This window comes from Elephas maximus, chromosome 16 (genome assembly GCF_024166365.1).
Source record: "Elephas maximus indicus isolate mEleMax1 chromosome 16, mEleMax1 primary haplotype, whole genome shotgun sequence".
Lineage (NCBI taxonomy): Eukaryota > Metazoa > Chordata > Mammalia > Proboscidea > Elephantidae > Elephas > Elephas maximus.
In genome coordinates, this window is record NC_064834.1 from 8,997,404 (window position 1) to 9,018,113 (window position 20,710).

At 48.0% G+C, this 20,710-nt stretch overlaps 1 protein-coding gene across 6 annotated transcripts in view; it reads right to left on the minus strand.

Annotated features, from left to right (window-relative positions):
• Positions 1-18,142, minus strand: part of RPS24 (ribosomal protein S24) — a 574,280-nt gene extending 556,138 nt beyond the window's left edge. For 2 of the 6 annotated variants that reach the window (XM_049855772.1, XM_049855771.1), the window contains exons 1-4: positions 18,102-18,126; positions 14,930-14,995; positions 14,632-14,841; positions 12,808-12,918 (exon numbers count right to left, since the gene is read on the minus strand). In XM_049855772.1, coding sequence (XP_049711729.1) covers positions 12,808-12,918; positions 14,632-14,841; positions 14,930-14,995; positions 18,102-18,104 — 390 coding nt within the window. In that variant the 5' untranslated portion in view covers positions 18,105-18,126. Of the gene's footprint in view, positions 1-9,917; positions 10,001-10,395; positions 10,418-12,207; positions 12,229-12,258; positions 12,686-12,807; positions 12,919-14,631; positions 14,842-14,929; positions 14,996-18,101 lie in introns of those variants that run through there. The other 4 variants (XM_049855774.1, XM_049855770.1, XM_049855773.1 and 1 more) reach the window with 4 other exon arrangements.
• Between the last annotated feature and the right edge of the window lie 2,568 nt (positions 18,143-20,710).

Sequence of the window (20,710 nt, forward strand, 5' to 3'; positions counted from 1 at the left end):
TTCTGACACGTGCTACAATATGACGAACCTTAAAAATATTGTGATAAGTGAAAAAAGCCAGTCACAAAATACCACATATTATATAATTTATATTATATGTCCAGAACACACAAACCCACAGAGAAGAAGATGAGTGGCTGCCAGGGCCTTGCGGGGCGAGTGACTGCTAATGGGTAAGGGACTTCCTTTTGATGTGATGAAAATGTTCTAAAATTAGATAGTGATGACGGTTGCAGAACTCTGTAAATATATTTGTTTAAAAAAAGGAAAGAAAGAAAAAGAACAGCAGAATTATACAATTTAATAGGGTGAATTTTATGGTACGTGAGTTATGTCTCAATAAAGTTTTATTTAACGAAAGGAATGAAGTCCTGGTACATACTACAACATGGAAGAACCTTGAAAACATGATGCTAAGTGAAAGCATCCAGTCACAAAAGACCACATATTATCTGATTCCATTTATATGAAATGTCCAAAATAGGCTAATCTATAGAGACGGGAAGTAGATAAGTGGTTGCCTGGGGCCGAGGGTCGGGGGAATGGGGAGAACTGCTGGTGAGTACAGGGTTTCTTTTGGGGGATGATGAAAATGTGCTAAAATTAGTGATAATGTTTGTACAAATCTGCGAATATACTAAAACCACTGGACTTTATGCTTTTAAGGGGTGAATATTACAGTATGGGAATTAAATCTCAATAAAGCTACTATTTTTCAAAGTGACAACATGATATGGTCCAAGGAGAGAAAGCAGAAGTATCAGCAATGTGAGTAGTGGCTCCAGGGGACACATTAGCAAACCCCCCTTCACCCTTTCTCAGCAAGTGCCCCCCAACCCCAGTGAGGAGTGGGCGCCGAGACCCACCACCCTGGCCATAACTGGCAGGACCAGGAATGGACCCTTCTCCTGGGCTAGTCCCAGAATTGACAAGTGGGATGTAAGATCCAATCAACATTTGCTAGGTGCCAGGAACAGGATGCAAAGGGAAGCCAGGTTGGGGTAGTCAAGGGAAAGAAAGAGAGAGAAGAAAGCCAATCAGCAAAGTAGACTCAAAGAGGAGGAAGGAAGAGCAATAGGAGAGGGAAGAGCTGGTTTGTTCTGGAATGATTTTCTGGTCCCAATCCCAGGGAGGCTGCCAACACTTCCTACTCCCCGGTTCTCTTAGACACTCCCAGCTTACCGTAAATTCCTCTTTGAATTGAGTGGCTTCTATCCAAAGGGCCTCTACTAAGCATCCATTTTCCTCTTTCTGCTGTGGCAAAACCTGGTAGTTGGCCCTAAGTCCATTCTCCCTGCCCATGCCTGGGCTAGAGCTCACCGACAGTCCCTGCCTCCCCTGCAGCCAGGCGTGTCCAGGAGACTAGGTCCCAGCCAATGGGATCGGAGTAGAAATGATGTGGGTGACCTGAGGCCAGGACCCAGTGGGAATGGGCTGCCTTTCCTCCATCTATTTCCCTTTCTGCCAGGTGGATGCAGGTGATGATAGGCCCTAAAGAGGGCAGAGACACAGGATGGAAGGAGCCTGCGTTCCCGAATCACATTAGCGAAGGAAAGCTTCCCACTGACCAGCAACACCCAGCCTCGGACTATTAACGGAGATAGAAATAAATTTATATTGTGTTTGTGCCAATCACATTTTTGGGTCTATCTGTTACAGCGTTTAGCCTACCCTATCTGAAACAAGAGTGAGGGCCAGTCTCTCTCTTCCACCAGACATGAAGGAGGGCACATTTAGCCCCCAAGGTCAGGACTAGGGTGCGGCAGGTGAGCCATTTAGGGTGCAAAATCTAAGGCAGCATTGCTCTCTGAGCCCTGGAAGTGCCGACCCCACACCTGCCCTAGTCTGAGCAAATACGTCTTTAGGTTTTGCATCTTAGCACCTCGCCCGCCTCACCCTGGTCCCACCCTGTTATCCCCAGCTGTAATTGGCAATCGTCCTACAGAATGGAGCCAACCCTGTGGATAGCAAAGCAGAGACAGAATTCTAGGTCCTTGCTGAGTGTTGAAGTGCCGCATCAACCCTGAAGTCCCCTCTGCATGGAGACAGCCTGTTACATATGCCAGTACGTGTCCTTGTGGTCTAATACATGTCCCTGTGGTCTAACACATGTCCTCGTGGTCTAATACGTGTTCCTGTGGTTTAGTACATGTCCCCATGGTCTAATACGTGTCCCCGTGGTCTAACACCTGTCCTCGTGGTCTAACACGTCCCCGTGGTCTAGTACATGTCCTCGTGGTCTAGTATTGTCCCCGTGGTCTAATACATGTCCCCATGGTCTAACACATGTCCTCGTGCTCTAACACATGTCCCCGTGGTCTAGTACATGTCGTCGTGGTCTAGTATGTATCCCCATGGTCTAATACATGTCCCCGTGGTCTAATATGTGTCCTCGTGGCTCGTGATCTAATATGCGTCCTCGTGGTCTAAGGCAGCTTATACTGAGCTTCCAGTGTCTTGCAACCGAAGGCCTCCCACTTAGCCCACCATCTTAATCAATGACAAAGCCGGTTCAGGAGCACCAGGAATAGACATTTCAACTCTCAGCCTTCTACAGGATACTTCTGTACCAGTGACAGACCGCAATACAGCAAGGGTACCAAACTGAATAGCAGGAAAAGGTACACAGACCACATTTCAAATATAAGGAGGGGGGAATGGGGAATAAACGAAAATTAATGTCGCGCTCCTAAAGATCTAGTCAGTTCCAGCTGAGAAGGAACTCTGATCGCTGTTTTTATTTCTCTTTCCTCTAACCTCTGGTTGTAGTAAAGTGCTCTGTGGTTTAGAAGGTAGGAGGTTGGATTGTGCTAAGTGCAAAAAAATAATAATGATAGAGAGATAGCTATCGTTCAGTCGATTCTGACTCAAGGCTACCTTGATTCTGACTCAGGGCAACCTTACGTACAGCAGAACAAAACACTGCCCGGTCCTACATCATCGTCAATGGTTGCAAGCATGTTGGAGTCCATCATCACAGCTATTGTGCCCATTTCTCTCACCGAGTCTCCCTCACCCTTGCTGCCCTCCATTTGACCAAACGTGAGGTCCTCCTCTATAGATTGATCCCTCCTGAAAATCTTCTGCTGTGATCACTAGGTTTTCATTGGCTAATTTTTGAAAGTAGATCACCAACCTTTCTTCCTACTTCGTCTTAGTCCGGAAACTCCACTGAAACCTGTCCACCATGGGTGACCCTGCCAGTATGTGAAATACTGGCGGCATAGCTCCCAGCATCACAGCAAGTCAAGCCACCACAGTACGATAAGGGGTGGTCAGGTGCATAGTAAATGGCTCACCTGACATTAGCAGGGGAGTAAGCCCTGTGTGAAGTGGCCAGAAGCTCAGACCTCTGCCTACCATCAACAAGCTGAGGGACTTGGGGCAAGTCACCTAACCTCTCTGTGCCTTGGCAACCTCATCCGTAAACAGAAGGAACCGCAGCACAACCTGCAGGCATCAGCGGAAAAGCCCTCCCTTTCTCCTCGGAGCCAGACAGAAAAAGGCATCTCATTTGATATGTTCCATCCAGCAAGGAGAGCTGTAGCTTGATGGTGTTTGCCGAGGGGCTGGGCAATTTCTGACCAGACTTCCTGTTGCCTATCACCAGGGACAGTGGGAGCCAGCTGAGGGTTAGACCCAGACACTCGGGAATCCCCTTGGGGCTCCGAATGTGCTCACCTCCAGCTTTTTGCAAACACAATTCCAGAGACTTATTGCCCAGACAGCACGGCTCAGCTAAGCTGGGGGTGAGCGACCGCCAGGAAGCGTAGGGTGCCGATCCCTGGATTAATGAGCTGAATGGTGCAGCCCCCTACACTGTGACGGCCCCTCCCTCTGAGGCAGTTTATTTTCAGAAGAAATACACCGCAGCTGGGAGGAGGAGAACGGGGTGTAAATCCTTCCTCCTTTCAAGCAACGCAGAATAGAAATCTATAGAGGCAAATCCTTGATGTCTAAAGATCTGGGCCTTTTTAGAAATCCAATCTGATAGGTTCCACCTTACTGCCTTGCACAAGTCCCTGGAAACTTTCACTTAAATGGATACAAGAGATGGTTGTCAAGTAGCAAGGCTCACAGCTCCCTGCAACCTGGGCTCCCTGGAAAGCACCAGTCTGTCTTTTCCCCAACCCTCCAGGGGAGGATTTTATATGTGGGGAAAAAAGGATGCTGAACACCTTCTCAGCACCACTCCCTCACCTTACAGGGCAGGAAACTGGGACACAGCCAAGGCTTGGAGACTGGTCTCCTGACCCCAGCACTCTGTCCCCTACCTGAGCTGTCAGAGAACTGAACCAGAAGGGGGAGCTGGGGTTCTAGCCCAGCTTTCCCCAAAGAAACCGCACCCCGCGAATGCTGGGCAGCTATAGACGTGGGATGCTCCGGGCACAGAATCTGCAGAGATTGCAGCACGGATGGGCAGGCATGGCTACGCTGGTGCCAACGGCAGAGACCCCTCCAGGTTCAGCTTCCCTCTGAGGGCCGAAGCCTATAAACAAGATTACCACCCCCATCAGACCTGCTCTGAGAAGAAAGAGTGACCTCTCCAGTTGATCTAGCATCAGGCTTTTTTCTGGTTTCCACAAGGGCAGCGGACACAACAAAGCGGGCAGCCTCCATGTGTGTGCCCACAGCGCCCCCTCGTGGGAGGCTGTGTGGCTCACAGAAAACCAAGCCAGTTGCTGTGAAGTTGATTCCTACCCATGGTGACCCCAAGCGTGTCAAAGAACAACGCTCCATAGGGTTTTCAATGGCCGATTTTTTGCAAGTAGATTGCCAAGCCTTTCTTCTGGAGGTGCCTCTGGGTGGACTCAAACTTCCAACCTATCAGTGAGCAGCTGAGCACTTAAATGTTTGTGCCACCCAGGGACTCCAGACGGCTCATAGACTTTCTTCCGCCAAAGTGAAGACCAATGATGAAGGTAGTAGGTAGCACTTCCCTGTCTCCACAGCTGTCTCCTTCCAAAGCGTCCTCCTTTCCTCTTAGCTCAGTGGTTCCCAGACTTCAGCCTGCATCAGAATCACCTAGAGGGCTTGTCTGCACACAGGCTGCCAAGCCCAGCCTAGTTCCTGGTTCAGAAGGTCAGGGATGGAGCCAAGAATCTACATTTGCAACAAACTCCCAGGTGGTGCTAATGCTGCCTGTGTGGGACCCCACTTCGAGAACCAGTGCCTTAGCTAACACCTACGTACCTACCCTTCAAGACTCAGCACAAATTCTAGCTCCATAGTGATCTTCCACAAATGCTACAGACTTATCCAGAATGTCAGAGCTGTGAAACCTTGGACAAGTCCCCTAACCTCTCTAAGCCTCAATTTCCTCATCTGTAAAATAGGGATAATAGTACCTCCCCCATACAGTGATTGTAAAACTTAAACAACTTAGTTCCTTTAACAGGGCTTACTTAGCACAGTGTCTGGCACACAGTAAAAAAAAAAAAAAAAACACAGTAAGCACTCAGTAAATGTTAGTTGCACCAGGTGTCAAGTTTGGGAAGCACTAGTTTAGCCCTTGCACTTCGTATCCAAAACCAGTTGCCATCGACATCAGCTCATGAGGACCCGACGCGTGTCAGAGTAGAACTGTGCTCAATAGGGTTTTCAATGGCTCATTTTTGAAAGCAGATCACCAGGCTTCTCTTCTGAGGCAACTTTAGGTAGATTTGAACCTCCAACCTTCCAGTTAGCAGCAGAGCATGTTAATCATTTGTACTACTCAGGGACTCCTTATCTCACAGAGATCCAGAAATGCAGGTCAGAAAAGAGGCGGCTTTTGCCCATCCACGGCCCTATACGGTTGGTGGCTGGGTCAGGATCCCTGGTCTTGTCTTTTAGACAGCGTTTTAAGTGCCGTTTCATCCAACCCACCATCTACGCACAGATCCCCTCTCCGACACGCACAATGGGCAGTGAATAGTTGAAGCACCTCCCGTGCAGAGGAGCTCAGCACAAGGACACTTACACACTGCTGAACATCTCATCCTCCAGTTGTTAATTCAGCCAAAATACCTAACGATAGAAACCCTTCTAAAATGGACTTGCTGTGCCGTTTCCCTACTTAAAATCGATGACACACTAGTGCCTTCGAGATGAAAATACAAGCCTGGCACTCAAGTTCCTTCCTGACCACTGACCCCATCCCCTGCTGACCGCTCCAGTCTCATCTTCCACCAGGACCTCACTCGCACCCTAGCACCCCTCCAGGCCACTGAAATTGTTGGCCCGTCTTTCTCCCACACTGGGCTCTCTGAGAAAACAGATGAGGTCTCGTTTCTGTCCCTCAAAACTGAACACAATACCTGGCATACAAGTTAAAGGATGAGTGGATGGAGGAAGGTCAGACGAATGGCTCTGTGGAGTCTGCTCCCTGCACCCTTGACAGAGCTCTGAGAGCTCAGGAAACCACTGTGCTTTGGCAGCACAAATGAATCAAGTGTCGTACCCCTGTACTCATGCAGCCAACCTGAAAACTGTTTTTGAGATGGGACTTCTCCTCCCAGAAATGCATTGTGCAAAACTCTGCTGGAAACCACCAGCCACACAGAGCCTCCCTGACTCAGGAAGAGAACAGAACGCCTGCCTGCAACACCCCACTCCCACCCTCCCAGTCTCGTCCCAACTCCTCCCCTGGCAGGACTGGTCTCACCTTGCCCCACAGCTGCCCACCTGTTTCTACCTTCCTGTCCTTTTCCATCTTCCAGAACCTCAAGTGAGACCACTGCTCCTCTGTGTCCAAGTCAGATCACATCTCTTGTCCCAGTTGGTATTACTTCCCCCAGAAGCCTTCCAAGACCCAGGCTCCCTGCACCGGACTCACCTCTGGCTTCTGCCGTGCCATTTCACGTGCTACTTCTTCACAGGAAGGAGCACCAGCCAGGCTGTGAGACCACTGAACTGCTTAAACTCCTGAGATTTACGGGCAAGGACAGCTTCTTCACCCCTCTCCCCAGCACCGAAAACAAAAGCTGAATAGATGGGGAACTTGGTTGACTAAGGCTTGTTCAGTAACCACCCCTTGGCAGCTAGCATCCTGCTGAGCATATAGTAGGTTCACAAATCAAGTCTTGTACATTACAGCCCAGCAGAGAAGAGCTGCTCAATTAACACTTCAATGACTGAGTGCATACATAAAGGAGGCTTTGGAGTCAAATTTGTGTCCCACTCCCAAGCCCACCACTTAGCGGCTGAGACTCTGGGTAAGCAGCTTAACTGCTCTAAACCCTCTCCAACGTGGGTCCGGTGGGAGCTGCCTCTGTAGGGTAATTCTGCAGATTAAAGATACACACAATTCACAACAGCGCCTGCCTCACTCCACGAGTAGTTTCTGGAAGATACTGCCTTTCAAGGGAGCCCAAGATAATTAACGTGCCAAAGAAGAAGCTACATTGTTAACAGCTGCCAAACTACAAATGGGACTTGGATGTGGCACTAAGGCAAGCTAGAAAGCGACACCGTGTTCCCTGAAGAACTTTACACTGCCCCTTTCCAGAACCACCTCGAGCATCTCCCCTTCTTACTAGACCCACCACAAATCCCCGCCAACTGTGGTTAAGCCCGGGCTTTCCAGCCCTGTAAACGCTGAGGGAAGGGCCGTGCTGTTTACTCTGCTTAGTGAAGTCAACTCTGCGTCCTTATGAAGGTGCTCTCGAAGCCTGGTGACAGGGTAGCTTGGTCTGGTTACGGTCATGAACAGTGCTCAATCTCCAGGAATCCTGAGGTCCAACTGCACAACCGCCCATAACTTAACGCTAATTCCTGCAAGTCCTTGCCTCCTGTCACAGCTGCTTAGCTCTTCAGTTTCCAAACTGTTCGCACAAATGCTACCTCATCTGCGCCTCAAATTAGCCTTGTGAGTCAGGTAGATAGAGCAGGCACCTTCGGGAGCGCCAGACTAAAGAAAAGTATACCCGAGAAAGGGACCAAGTGACCTGCCAAGGACACCTAGCTGGACCATATGGAAGGAAAGGAGGGAGCAGACAGAGGAACAAGTCGAGGCCGGGCACCTGACGGCCAGAGACTGTGTGGACCGGAGAGCACGCACCCAACCCTCAGGGACGCAGCCGCCCCCCAGCCCTGCCAGCTGCACCAGGCAGGCAGGTGGCCTCACTGTCGCCCCTCTGGTGTCCCGGGGGGCTGGAAATCTGGATCTTTATGTAAAATCTGCCAAGTCTCAAAATGCTGTGCCTGCCCAACAAAAGCTTGCCAGTTTGTGACTTCTACACGCTAGCCCAGGCAGTTTCCCCGGAAAACAAGCCCACCCAGAGTTAATCACAACCCCCTTCCTGAGGCTACTAGCTGAATGAATGCCAAGAACTCTGCACTCCCCAAGCGTATCCCAATAGAAACGCCCCCACATTTTTACTTCGATGCCACCCTTCACCAGATTGAGCTAACACCAGCCTGATACTCCACTAGTCCATTCTGAAAACCCCCAACCCTCCACTCCCGCTCCAGGGTTTCCACTGCCCCCGTCTAACCTCGTGACTGCCAGCTCCCTGCCCCACACCCTTCTCACCCCTCCCACATGGCCCTCACCTGCTGCTCCTGGGCCGGCCCCAACGGAATCTCTCCAGGCAGCATCGCCAAGGTCCTTGCCCTGCCCACGCACGGAGCACCCACGGCTTCTCTGCTCCAGCAAGGGAAACGGCCATCCCTAGCGCACAGCTTGCTGCCCCCCAACACACTATTTTATAATCCCTGACTCTACGCCATGTTAGGCACAAATGAACACAATGACACCATTCACACCCCTCCCCTCCAGTCTGCATCAGCCCCTTCTTAGGTCTAAGGCCCTCACCATGGCCTCTCCAAAATGTTCAACCACTGTCCTGCAGCCCTTCTGTCCTCTTCTGTGGTTGTGCCTTTCCTGGGTCCCCTTCCTCTTGTCAGGTCTGTTCAGCCTGCTTTGGGACCGCTTTGCCACTCTGCATCCACTGACATGGTTCCTAATAGCATTTATAAGCCTAGCTCCTAGATGGACCCAATCCAAGATGCCAAACCAATCAACAGATACCACCTTCAGGAGAAAATGAGGAGACCTTGGGTGCTGCAAAGGGTTAACATACTCAGCAGCTAACTAAAAGGCTGGAGGTTCGAGGCCACCCAGAAGCACCTCAAAAGGGCGGGCTGGTGATATACAACTGAAGTCGGCCACTGAAAACCCTACGGAGCACAGTTCACTGACACACACGGGGTCACCCGTGTGCTGGAATCCACTCCACGGCAAGCCTCTTCCCACCCCAAGCACTTAAGCGCTTCAACTCATATTTCCCTATCCCACCAACCCAGTAACCAGCCCTCCTCTAATCCCCCTATCTCATACGCTGACCCATAACCCCTAGTTCACTGATGCCTGAAAAGGCCAGTAAGAATCAGCCTGACAAAAAAAGCAGCAGTAACAGCCACTGTTTCATAAAAACCACCCTTCCCATCACGTAACTAAGCAATTACACACCACACCCATACGTTTGTTAGACTAGAGCCTCCCCCAGATTCCCCACTCATTCATTTACCCCATAAGCAAACCCGCAATGCACTCATCGTGATCTTCACAGGTTGTATTTCAGGAAAAATGACAAAAACATTATCTAGTAATTTCACTTTCTATTGAGATCAACAAGTAATTTATTAAGAAAGCCAAGAAAGAATTCAGATTTCAAATGTCTCTTTCAGAGACCAAACAACTGCACCCCAAGTATTACCATGAGCAGCCAGGCTGGCCCTACACGCTCCTGTGAATCTGACACTACACCTGTCGTCTTCAAGCTACCAGAGGGAACGACAACCACCGCCCATCACACCCAGTTTTCTCTGAAGGCTTGACAAGACAGACATCACACAAGCCTGGATATCAGTGTAAACCTGCAATAGGACACTAATTATAGAACATTAAATATGTTTCAAAAACCAGACACATGGAAGTTTTTATAGTTTATTAATCCTCTGGTGAAAAATCCACACAATCACCGCCGACCAAGTCACTGTAGGACCTTTATTCCTTCTGTGAATCAAAGAAAAACAAGTTGATTGTCAGCAATGGCCTTTCAAAACCTTTAAAAATTCAAATTCAAAGTCTTCTACAAATTTCAAAATTAATGACACTCATGCAGAACAACTATTAGTGAACTAGAATCAAGTTATGTTTGTGTGATCATAACACACTTCAAACTTCAAAACATAAAACTCAGAAACATTCAAGGTAGGAATGAAACTCAAAACAAATTAAAAACATTTAACTACTACTGAATTTTCAAAACAAAAACCATGTCGTTAGTAGTAGTTTTAAGACGTCACAACTCTTGAGAACACGTGTAAATCTATTCCACATGCTCCGCTTTACCAACTCATCAGTAAACCAACAAGTCTAGTCATCTAAGCAAATAGCTTGAATTATACCTGTTATCCAATCTCCAGCTCACTGAACCACCAGTGGCAGGGACGGGACGAGGGAAGAGGAGAAAGAAACATGGCATTAATAGTCTCCTTTCAAATCCCAAACAGTCTGCGTTAAGTGCACGCAATCAGACCTCTACAGATGGCCGTTTTCTCCCCCACAATTGTATAGAGCATTCCACTGACAGGTAAACACATTTCTCCTCAGTGCTTTTATTCCTCCCAATTCTGAGAACATCTTGCCCGATTATTGTGGCTCTTATGCAAACAGGGTGGCGTGATGATTTCACAATGAAGAGATCCTTATGCCAATTGCTGTGCCTATCCCAGCTGCGCTGCCTCGGTGCAGATAAAGTGGGGGGACCCGAGCCTCCTCCAGGTCCTCTGCTCCGGCCAGCAACATGGTGCTGGGTGCTAACACCACCCACAGACTTGGGAATCATCACAGGCCAAGGCCTAACTGACTCTAAACGGGAGAGCTCTACATGACCAGGAGAAGTCTTTTAAAGGCTGTCTCAGTTCAGTACTTTGAAAGTCACCACTCGCAGCAAATTAGGATTCAAGGAGACAAAAATCGGCTGAAGTAAAAACTGCTCTTCCAGTATAAGGCTTATTCCTTAGTTTAAAAAAACTCTACCGCACCCAAAAAATATGAGTAAATACCAACTCTAAGGTCTGATCAAGGCTGAATTTAGAAAACACAAAACGAGTCACTCCTGCCGCCTGGCTTTGTGAGGCCGAGTGCCTGCGCTCATTGTGCGCTCATTCCCAGCGGCCTCTAAGAGCAGCGCGGGAAGTGCACGGGTGCAAACCTGAAGCGGGACACAATGGCTCCGGTCCTACCGACACACTGGACTTGAAGGCTGAATGGGGAGAACCAATGTGTTACATGTCCTTCAGAAGAGGTGAAAGGACACATTCTGAATGAACCTTTTCTCAAGCTCTAGAACCTGCATCAACAAAAAGGAAGCAGATATAAGCAGTGAGGAGTTCCATTACTAACTCCGTGTCCCTGGGAAGTCGCTTGGTTACAGTCCCAGGCAGGCAACACCAGGTTTAACGGTCTTGTCTGGAAGGAAGTCACTGTAAAAGAAGCACAGGGGCAGTGACTCCACCGCTGTCACACTGCTCTGCCCACTTACGTCTGGCTGTTCAAACGAGCAAAATGTGTTTGCAACGGGGCAGTGCACCATTCTGACCAAACACTCGTGGACAGAAGTGCATCCAAAGGCTTTGATGGGAATTTACAGTGTCTCCAAAATATTCCAATTAAAAAAAGACAGCAGATGGAATGTCGGAGACTCGGTAAGTAATAAATGGTAAAAGGCTTTGAGTGGATACTACCAAAACAGAGAGGCGCTTTACCAGATTTCAGGGACCAGTACGTTACCAACGGTGCCGGAACTGATGAGGCAAAGAGACACGGCTCCCCGAGGGGAAGGGCCTGCTCAGTACTACGTGAGCAGCCCTTTGCCCAAGGCCAGCAGTAACTAAAGCTGCTTTGCCAACAAGTCGTCCGGGTTCTGTAGTTCTGCTGGACACAGCATTTCCCAAGTGTAAGCTGAAAAGTGCCCATGTGGTAGGGCTCCCAATCACTTTCCTCTACCAGGTCATTTCACAACATAGCATGCATTATTGTATTTCTGAAGTAAGTGATTAAAGACTTTTCTAATTTGGTCATAATACATGACTTTAACACACAGCATTGGCATTGTAACAGACCACACTAGAAAACTCTATCATCCAAAGCCAACATGCAAAGCATCAAAGCAAACTGAGTGCAGATGCTGCACCACACCGTGCTCACAATCTCAGTACCTGCTAGGCACTTCATTTCTGATGAACAAGAAATCCAAGAAGGTAGAGGGAAAAGCAAAAACAAAGTTACAACTGAAGCTCACAGAACACTTGATTATTGGTCAATTTAGCAATCCAACACCTTAATTCCATTCAACTGTTTACAATTAGCTAGCCAAGCCGGTAGAAAGCTGCTTATCATTGGCCAACTGGAGAGGAGGGCAGTTCTAAGAGATCTCGGCTGCCTCTAGTGAGCGAGGAAAACGTGAGCCACGTTGATTCAACTGCTTACTAAAAAGTTGTGTATTTTAAGAAAATAAGGCAAATGCCAGGGAGCTAGATCTGCTCCCGTTCAATGGTCAATGCCAATTAGCAGAAGAACGAAAGGAAAACTGTGATAGGGCTTGAGGGGAGCCCACCAGGGTAAGTGAACCAATGTGGCCCAAGCTATTCTAAGACACACTATGCTACATAGCTTCTCAAAACACATTACCTTCTGCAATCCAGAAGAGGTAGGAAAAAAAGAAACATTAAGAAAGGTTATTACAAAAACAAAACTTTCTAGAAACTAAGACCTATACTTGTTGACATTTCTGTGTTCTCCCTGATAAGCCATACCTTCTTGCCTGCACCAACGTTGGCCTTTGCAGTCCCCCTGACTTTCTTCATTCTGTTCTTGCGCTCCTTGCGCTGTTTCCTTGAGGTCTTTTTCTTCTCATACAGGCCATGCTGAAGAAGAATGGGTTACACAGAAGTGACTTGCAAACACAAGCTCCTCAGTACTGGCTACTCTGGCACGAAGCTGACCAGGTCAGAGCTCCAGAAACTCTCTTTCTAAACCAAAGCTTTTCAAGTACATTTGACAATACTGTGCCAGACAGAAAGGGTTGTCAAAGCAAGAGTCGGTCCTCATAGAAAAATCTCAGACTTGCCCACTCAGTGCTCCTGGCACAGGAAGTTAAGGAGCTGGCTGTTCTGTCCATCCTTGAGCCCGCAGTTCACTAGGTTCCCACAGATTTTCTTCTTTTGCACCATCAAAGCAAAACACCTCCCAACTGGCTTCCCCCTTTAGGATCTCTTCCTGATTCAATCACTATTACTCCCAGGTGACAGAAGGCTTTTATCAAGAGCTCTAGTCTCGCAAGAGACGGGGCTGATCTGCTCATCTACTATCTTCTCATCTTCGCTCTGCCCACCTCTGAGTCTGGGTTTCTGCTGCCTAGAAGACACTGCTTCCTAATCTTTGCAAGGATCTCAGCTTCCCTGTCATCTCCTCGCAGCAGGCCCTCCCCAGACCGCTTAATTAAAAATAATGCAACATCCATCCACCGTATGGTAGGCACCAAGCTTACAGTAAGCGAACTACACAGGGGCTTATGTTTACTTACTTATCTGTAGTGAACAATTTCACAAAGGTTTCACCCAGGGGCCTATCTATGGCAATTAGTTTTAAATTGTTGAATGATCTCTCAGATCTCTCACAGCTTGGCGATGGAAGCTGCAGTGGGCCAGCAGCACCTGCTCATTGACACCCCTCCTCAAGCAGCGCCCAGGGCACACACCCTACTTGCCATACCTTACATATGACTCTGGTTCACCACATTAAAGATGAAAAACAGGTGAAACTGTGTTATAAGTAACACCATTAAACCTGTGTGTACCTTGCTTATTGGGTAACCCATCCCTGTCCACATCACCATGGGTGTCATGACAGCAGGGAGTAAAACAATTCAAGGGTAAAAGGGGATGCAGAAGCATTTCAAGGTGATGACACGCTTGCTTATTCACCACCTGCCTAGAACATAAGCTAAGGAGCTTGCCTAGCTCACTCTTTAGTGCTTGACACTCCCCGAAAATGACCAAAAATCTTTTATATTTCCTGGCTTCCGTGAAATTAAATCTGAACTCCAACCAAAAACCAAACTACTGTCCATGGAGTTGATTCCAACTCATGGCAACCCCACAGGACAGAGAACTCCCCATATGGTTTCCAGTGAGTGGCTGGTGGATTCAAATCGCCGACCTCTGGGTTAGCAGCCAAACTCTTAGCCACTGCGCCACCAGGGCTCCAAAAAGCTAAACTCAGGGACTTGGTGTATTATTTAAGGATATCACTGAATTTGGTCCCAAACTACCTTTTCAAACCCAGCCCTCCGCTTCCCCTCTATGAAATGAGCCTTAGCCACACCCACCCCAGTCTCCACGAGCATTTTTTCCAAATCCAGCTCAAACACCACCTCCTCAAAATGCTGCCGAAACCTCTCCCCCGACCCCATCTGTGTATTTACCTTTGCTCTTAAGCCCTCAGGAGTTCTTTACATGCTTACCTGTTGTCCCCCCACAGACCACTTACTCCCCTGGAGCACTCTACTGCACCCAGGACACAATGTTACCGAAAAATCAAAGCCTTCAGTAACTGCGGAAGAAAGGAAGGTCACCTACTCTTGCAAGTCTGTGTTTAGGTTCATTTTTCTTTGCATAATCCAAGGAATCATAAATCATGCCGAAGCCAGTAGTCTTTCCACCGCCAAAATGGGTTCTGAATCCAAACACAAAGATGACATCTGGTGTGGTCTTGTACATCTTGGCTAGTTTTTCTCGAATTTCTGTCTTAGGTACTGTTGCCTTCCCAGGGTGAAGGACATCAATGACCTAAGGGGAGACATCAAGTTCTGTACTTATCATAACGGAAAATGTCTTTAAAGAACAGTTGACCCAACTTTGACGTGCCCTTCCTTACCATTTGTTTCCGCTGGAGTAGTCGGTTGGTCATGAACTTCCTGGTCCGGATAGTTACCGTGTCATTCTGAAAACAACACACTGGTTAATAAAGTTACTCAACATTTTTTTGACCTTGCTACAATTTTCCAAGATCTAAAACTGCACTGTCCAATTCGGTAGCCACTAGTATACGTGACGAATTATCAAAAAAATAAAATTTAAAATGCAGTTCCCCAGTTGCAATAGCTGCATTTCAATTGGACAGCAGAGAGAAAGAACATTTCCGTCATCGCGGAAAGTTTCGTTGGGCACTGGTGCTCTAAAACGTTTGCCACGAGAAGTCAAAGATCCGTCTAGAAAATAGACTATGACCACAGGCATACACGGAACAATAACAAGATATACTGAAGTACACAGTCCCCCAAAAGGCACTGCTTCGCACCCTATTTTAGTGTAGCATGAAATGGTCTTTGACAGGCTCCCATCACACGAAGGCAGGCCGTGGCAGTCCAGCACCGATCAACCCAGCACTTGCTGTATTACTCATTTAAAGGGAGGGGCAGACATTCAAATGGCGACCAGACACTGGCCCTCAGTTGCAAATCAAAACCACGACGAGGGACCATGTCACTCACATTGGGATGGATTAAAAAACAAAACAGAAAATAACAAATGTTGGCAAGGATGTGGGGTAACTGGAACCCTTATCCATTCCTGGTGGGATTGCAAAATGGTACAGCCGTGGTGAGGATGGTGCAGGACAGGGCAGTGTTTCGTGCTGTTGTACGCAGGATTGCCATGAGTCAGAACCGACTTGATGGTACCTAACTACAATTGTGGAAAACAGTGTCCCCTCCTCAAAAAACTAAATACAGAACTACCCTATGACCCAGCAATTCCACTCCTAGGTATATACCCAAAAGACATGAAAGCAGGAACTCAGAGAGACCTGTACACCAATGTTCACTGCAGCACTGTTCGCAATCAAAAGGTGGAAACAACCGAAATATCCATTAACGGACGAATGAATAAACAAAATGCATACGTGTGATAGAACACTACTCAGAGAGTAGGAGAATGAAACTTAGATACACACTACAGTATGGATAGAGCTTCAAAACATGCTGAGCAAAATAAGTCAATCACAAAAGGACAAATACTGTCCAACATCACTTACACACAAAGATAGGGATGAATACAAAGTTTATTAGTAGTTACCAACGGTGGAGGTAAGGGGGAAACGTGGGGTTAACAGTGACAGAAATATCACATTTGTTAAAGATAAGGTTGCAGAGCCAATTATAATTGCCATCAAAAAGTTGTATACCTGTAAAAAGCTGAATTGGCAAAATGTGTTTGATAGATACAGCTGCTAAGGCTGCTTGCACACAACCAAACACCTCATGGGGTTTGGTTTGGAGGTTTAGGGTCATGGTTTAAAGGGACACCCCAGATTATTGGGCTAACAACTGTTTAGTGCTTCTGGTCTACCTCCTGGAGTCCTGGTCACACAGTGGTTAAAAGCTCAACTGCCAACTAAAAGGCTGCAGTTCAAATCCATCAACCACTCACTGGAAATCCTACAGGGCAGCTCTACTCTGTCCTACTGGGTCACTGTGAGTCAGAACAGTAGGGGATTTGGTTTGTTTGTTTTTCGCTCTACCTCCTAGTTCACTGCATAGTGCCTGGGGTCTTAAAAGCTTGCAAGCAGCCATCCAAGGCACCAGAGAAAAGTAGGAAGATATGGAACGTGTGGCTAACTGCCTCCATGAACAACTGTTCTTTCGCCGTGACACCAGAATTGGACGGTGGCAGCCTACCACTGCTGAATATTTTGATGAAAGATTCCATAGAAAAATCCTGATCAAAAACGTGAAAACGCAGAACAGAATTTCAAATTCTCATGGACTCCAGGCTTTCTGGAGCCATGGAGGGTGGATGAACCCCTGGAAACTATTGCCCTGAAATAATCTTTAAACCTTGAACCAAAAATACCCCTAATGTCAACAAAAAACTGAACAGTAGTTTAGATTAACTACTTAAAAAAAAAAAAAAGTCTCCCTTGTTCATGCTCCTTAGAAACTATCTATACGGATCAAATTGACAACAGCAACTCAAAAGATCACCTAGGAACCTTCGGGAGCAGCGAGTTTATGTTAATAAGGGACAGGTAACTCTGAAAAAGAAGGTGACCGTGTTCACACAACTGGAATTGACTGGTCAGACCACAACAAAGGCAACTTTGGCTTCTGCCCACTGGATGCCCTTACTATTCCCCAGCTGCGAGGATCAAAAAACGTCTCCAGACTTTGCCAAGTGTCTCACTAGGGGCAAACCACCACCACCTGACAACTACTTCTCCCCCCAGTAAAACCACAGTGGCTTACACAAACGTTGTAATCACAAAGCCGTGTTTATAACGAACAACATAAATTTGCACTACCTACATGCAACCTACCTTCCTAAATGGTCAACTCTATAATCAAAGCCACGGAACTGATATTCACTTCGGAATGGTCTTTTACCCAAGAAATAACTACTAAGAAGGCAGGCACGCAGCAACCCCCTTCCAGGTTTTCAAGAGTTCAAAACCCAGACCAAACCAGGTTCACTTCAACAATACTCAATTCTCGAAACCGAAAGGTCAAAGGGGGAAAACGGCTTGCTAGAGTGCAGGGAAAAACGGGTGCCTCACTTTTACCGGTGGAGCTACCTAGCCAGGACTTCGGGCGACTCTCGCCGGCGACCGTCCCCAGGGCTTCTGCTTCCCCGACGAGGAGCCGGAGAAGCCACCCAGCTGACAGTCTTCTAGCTCCCACGCGGGGACGGTTCCGCCCGCCGCAGCCCGCCAGGCTCCGCCGGCACCCTCCGCACCTCCCGGGCTCCCGTCGCCTGCCTCTCCCAGCCTGGGACTGCAGGCGGGAAGGCTCCCCTACTGACAGGTCCCTCCCCACCCACTGTGCTCCAGGCAGCCACCAGCGCAGCAGCCCCAGCGTCCCGCTCCGCAGCCCGGCCCCGCCAACTGCCACTCCCCCGCCGGCGGCTCCGGGGCTCTCGGCAACCGGCCCCCGTCAAACACGGGCAGAGAAGGGCAACCGGGCTTTGGGCGGCTGTCGTGCCGACGGCAGGGTCGGGGAACCAAGGATGGCTGCGATATTCGGCAGATGACTACAAAGCCCGGGGAGACTCACCATGATGGCGGCAGACGCTCAGGCAGGCAGCGAGGAAAAGAGAGCCGCTCTTCGCCGACCAATCATATCAACGCGCACGGAAGGACCCCAGAAGGCGCCGGGAGGGGGCGTGGCCCGGGCTACGGGGCGGTCCGCGCCAATGCCGGACTGAAAGTGCCGCAGGGCCGCCTCGGAACCTTCGGCCACACCCCTGGGATTGAGACTAGCCAATCCGGAGCCGGGACAGCCCTGACGGGCTGGACTCAGGAAAAAAGCCAATCCGGAGCCGGGACAGCCCTGACGGGCTGGACTCAGGAAAGCGCGTTCAATTCCTTAGATTGAACGGTCCGCACGTGTTTGATTAGGCGCCTTCCAGTCAGTTGGACTCCAACGACCCTTTGTACAAGAGAATGAAACACCACGGGGACCCACGCCATCCTCGCAATCTTTACTATGTTTGAGCCCATCTTTGCAGCCACTGTGTTAATCTAGCTCCTTTAGGGGCTTCCTCTTTTCTCGCTTGCCCTCCACCAAGCTTGATGTCCTTTTCCAGGGACTGGTCCCTCCCAATAACACGTCCAGTAAAAAAAAATTAAGAAGTCTCGCCATCCTTGCTTCCAAGGAGCATTCTGGCTGTACTTTTCTGTCCCTACATAGAATTTTGGTAAACAGAATTATACTTTACATTGCATCCCTCTATAGCGTCGCTGTGAGTCGGAATGGACGCCAGGGCAATGAGTTTGGTTTTTTTCTTTTTTTTTTAAGGAGCCCCGGTTGTGCAGGGGTTGAGTGCTGGGGTTAACTGATAGGTGGAAGGTTTGAACTTTGTAGGAGAAAGCTGTCGCAGTCTACTTCCCTAAAGATTTACAGCTTTGGGAACCCTATGGGGCAGTTCTACTCTGTCCCACAGGGTTGCTACTGGACACTGGGTTTGGCTTTCGGTTTTTGAGTAGGAGTCAAGCTGAAAGAACTGAAGAAAAAATTCAAGCTTGAGTTGCAATACTGAAGGATTCTATGGGGAAAATATTTAACGATGCAGGAAGCATCAAAAGACGATGGAAGGAATACACAGAGTTACTATACCAAAAAGAATTGGTTGACATTCAACCATTCAGGAGGTAACACATGATCAGGAATTGATGGTACTGAAGGATGAAGTCCAAGCTGCACTGAAGGCACTGGCAAAAAATAAGGCTCCAGGAACTGAGGGAATACCAGCTGAGATGTTTCAACAAACAGATGCAGCACTCATCTATGCCAAGAAATTTGGAAGACAGCTACCTGGCCAACTGACTGGAAGAGATCCATATTTATGCCTATTCCCAAGAAAGATGACTCAACCGAATGCAGAAATTATCAAACAATACCATTAATATCACATGCAAGCAAAATTTTGATGAAGATCATTCAAAAGTGGCTGCAGCAGTACGTCGACAGGGAACTGCCAGAAATTCAAGCCGGATTCACAAGAGGACGTGGAACCAGGAATATCATTGCTGATGTCAGATGGATCCTGGCTGAAAGCAGAGAATACCAGAAGGATGTTTACCTGTGTTTTATTGACTGTGCAAAGGCATTTGACTGTGTGGATCATAACAAATTATGGATAACATTGCAGAAAATGGGAATTCCGGAACACTTAATTGTGCTCATGAGGAATCTATCTGTACATGGGTCAAGAGGCAGTCGTTCAAACAGAACAAGGGGTCAAGAGGCAGTCGTTCGAACAGAACAAGGGGATACTGCATGGTCTAAAGTCAGGAAAGGTGTGCATCAGGGTTGTATCCTCTCGCTACACCTATTCGATCTGTATGCTGAGCAGATAATCTGAGAAGCTGGGCTATACGAAGAAGAACAGGGCATCAGGATTGGAGGAAGACTCATTAACAACCTGCATTATGCAGGTGGCGCACCTTGCTTGCTGAAAGTGAAGAGGACTTGAAGCACTTACTAATGAAGATCAAAGACCACAGCCTTCAGTATGGATGACACCTCAACATAAAACAAAAATCCTCACAACTGGACCAATAAGCCACATCATGATAAATGGTGAAAAGATTGAAGTTGTCAAGGATTTCATTTTATTTGGATCCACAGTCAACACCCATGGAAGCAGCAGTTAAGAAATTAAAAGACCCATTGCACTGGTCAAATCTGCTGCCAAGAGCTTCTTTAAAGTGTTGAAAAGCAAAGATGTCGCCCTGAGGACTAAGGTGCGCCTGACCCAAGCCACAGTGTTTTCAGTCGCCTCATATGCATGCAAAAGCTGGCAGATGAATAAGAACAAAGAATTGACACTTTTGAATTGTGGCATTGGTGAAGAATGTTGAATATACCATGGACTACCAAAAAAAGGAACAAATCTGTCTTGGAAGAAGTACAACCAGAATGCTCCTTGGAAGCACGGATGGTGACACTGCATCTCACATACTTTGGATGTGTTGTCAGGAGGGATCAGTCCCTAGAGAAGGACATCACGCTTTGTAAAGTAGAGAGTCAGTGAAAAAAAAGAAGCCCCTCAACGAGATGGATTGACAGGGTGGCTGCAGCAATGGGCTCAAACATAGCAAGGATTGTGAGGATGGTGCAGGACCGGGCAGTGTTTCATTCTGTCGTGCGTAGAGTCACTG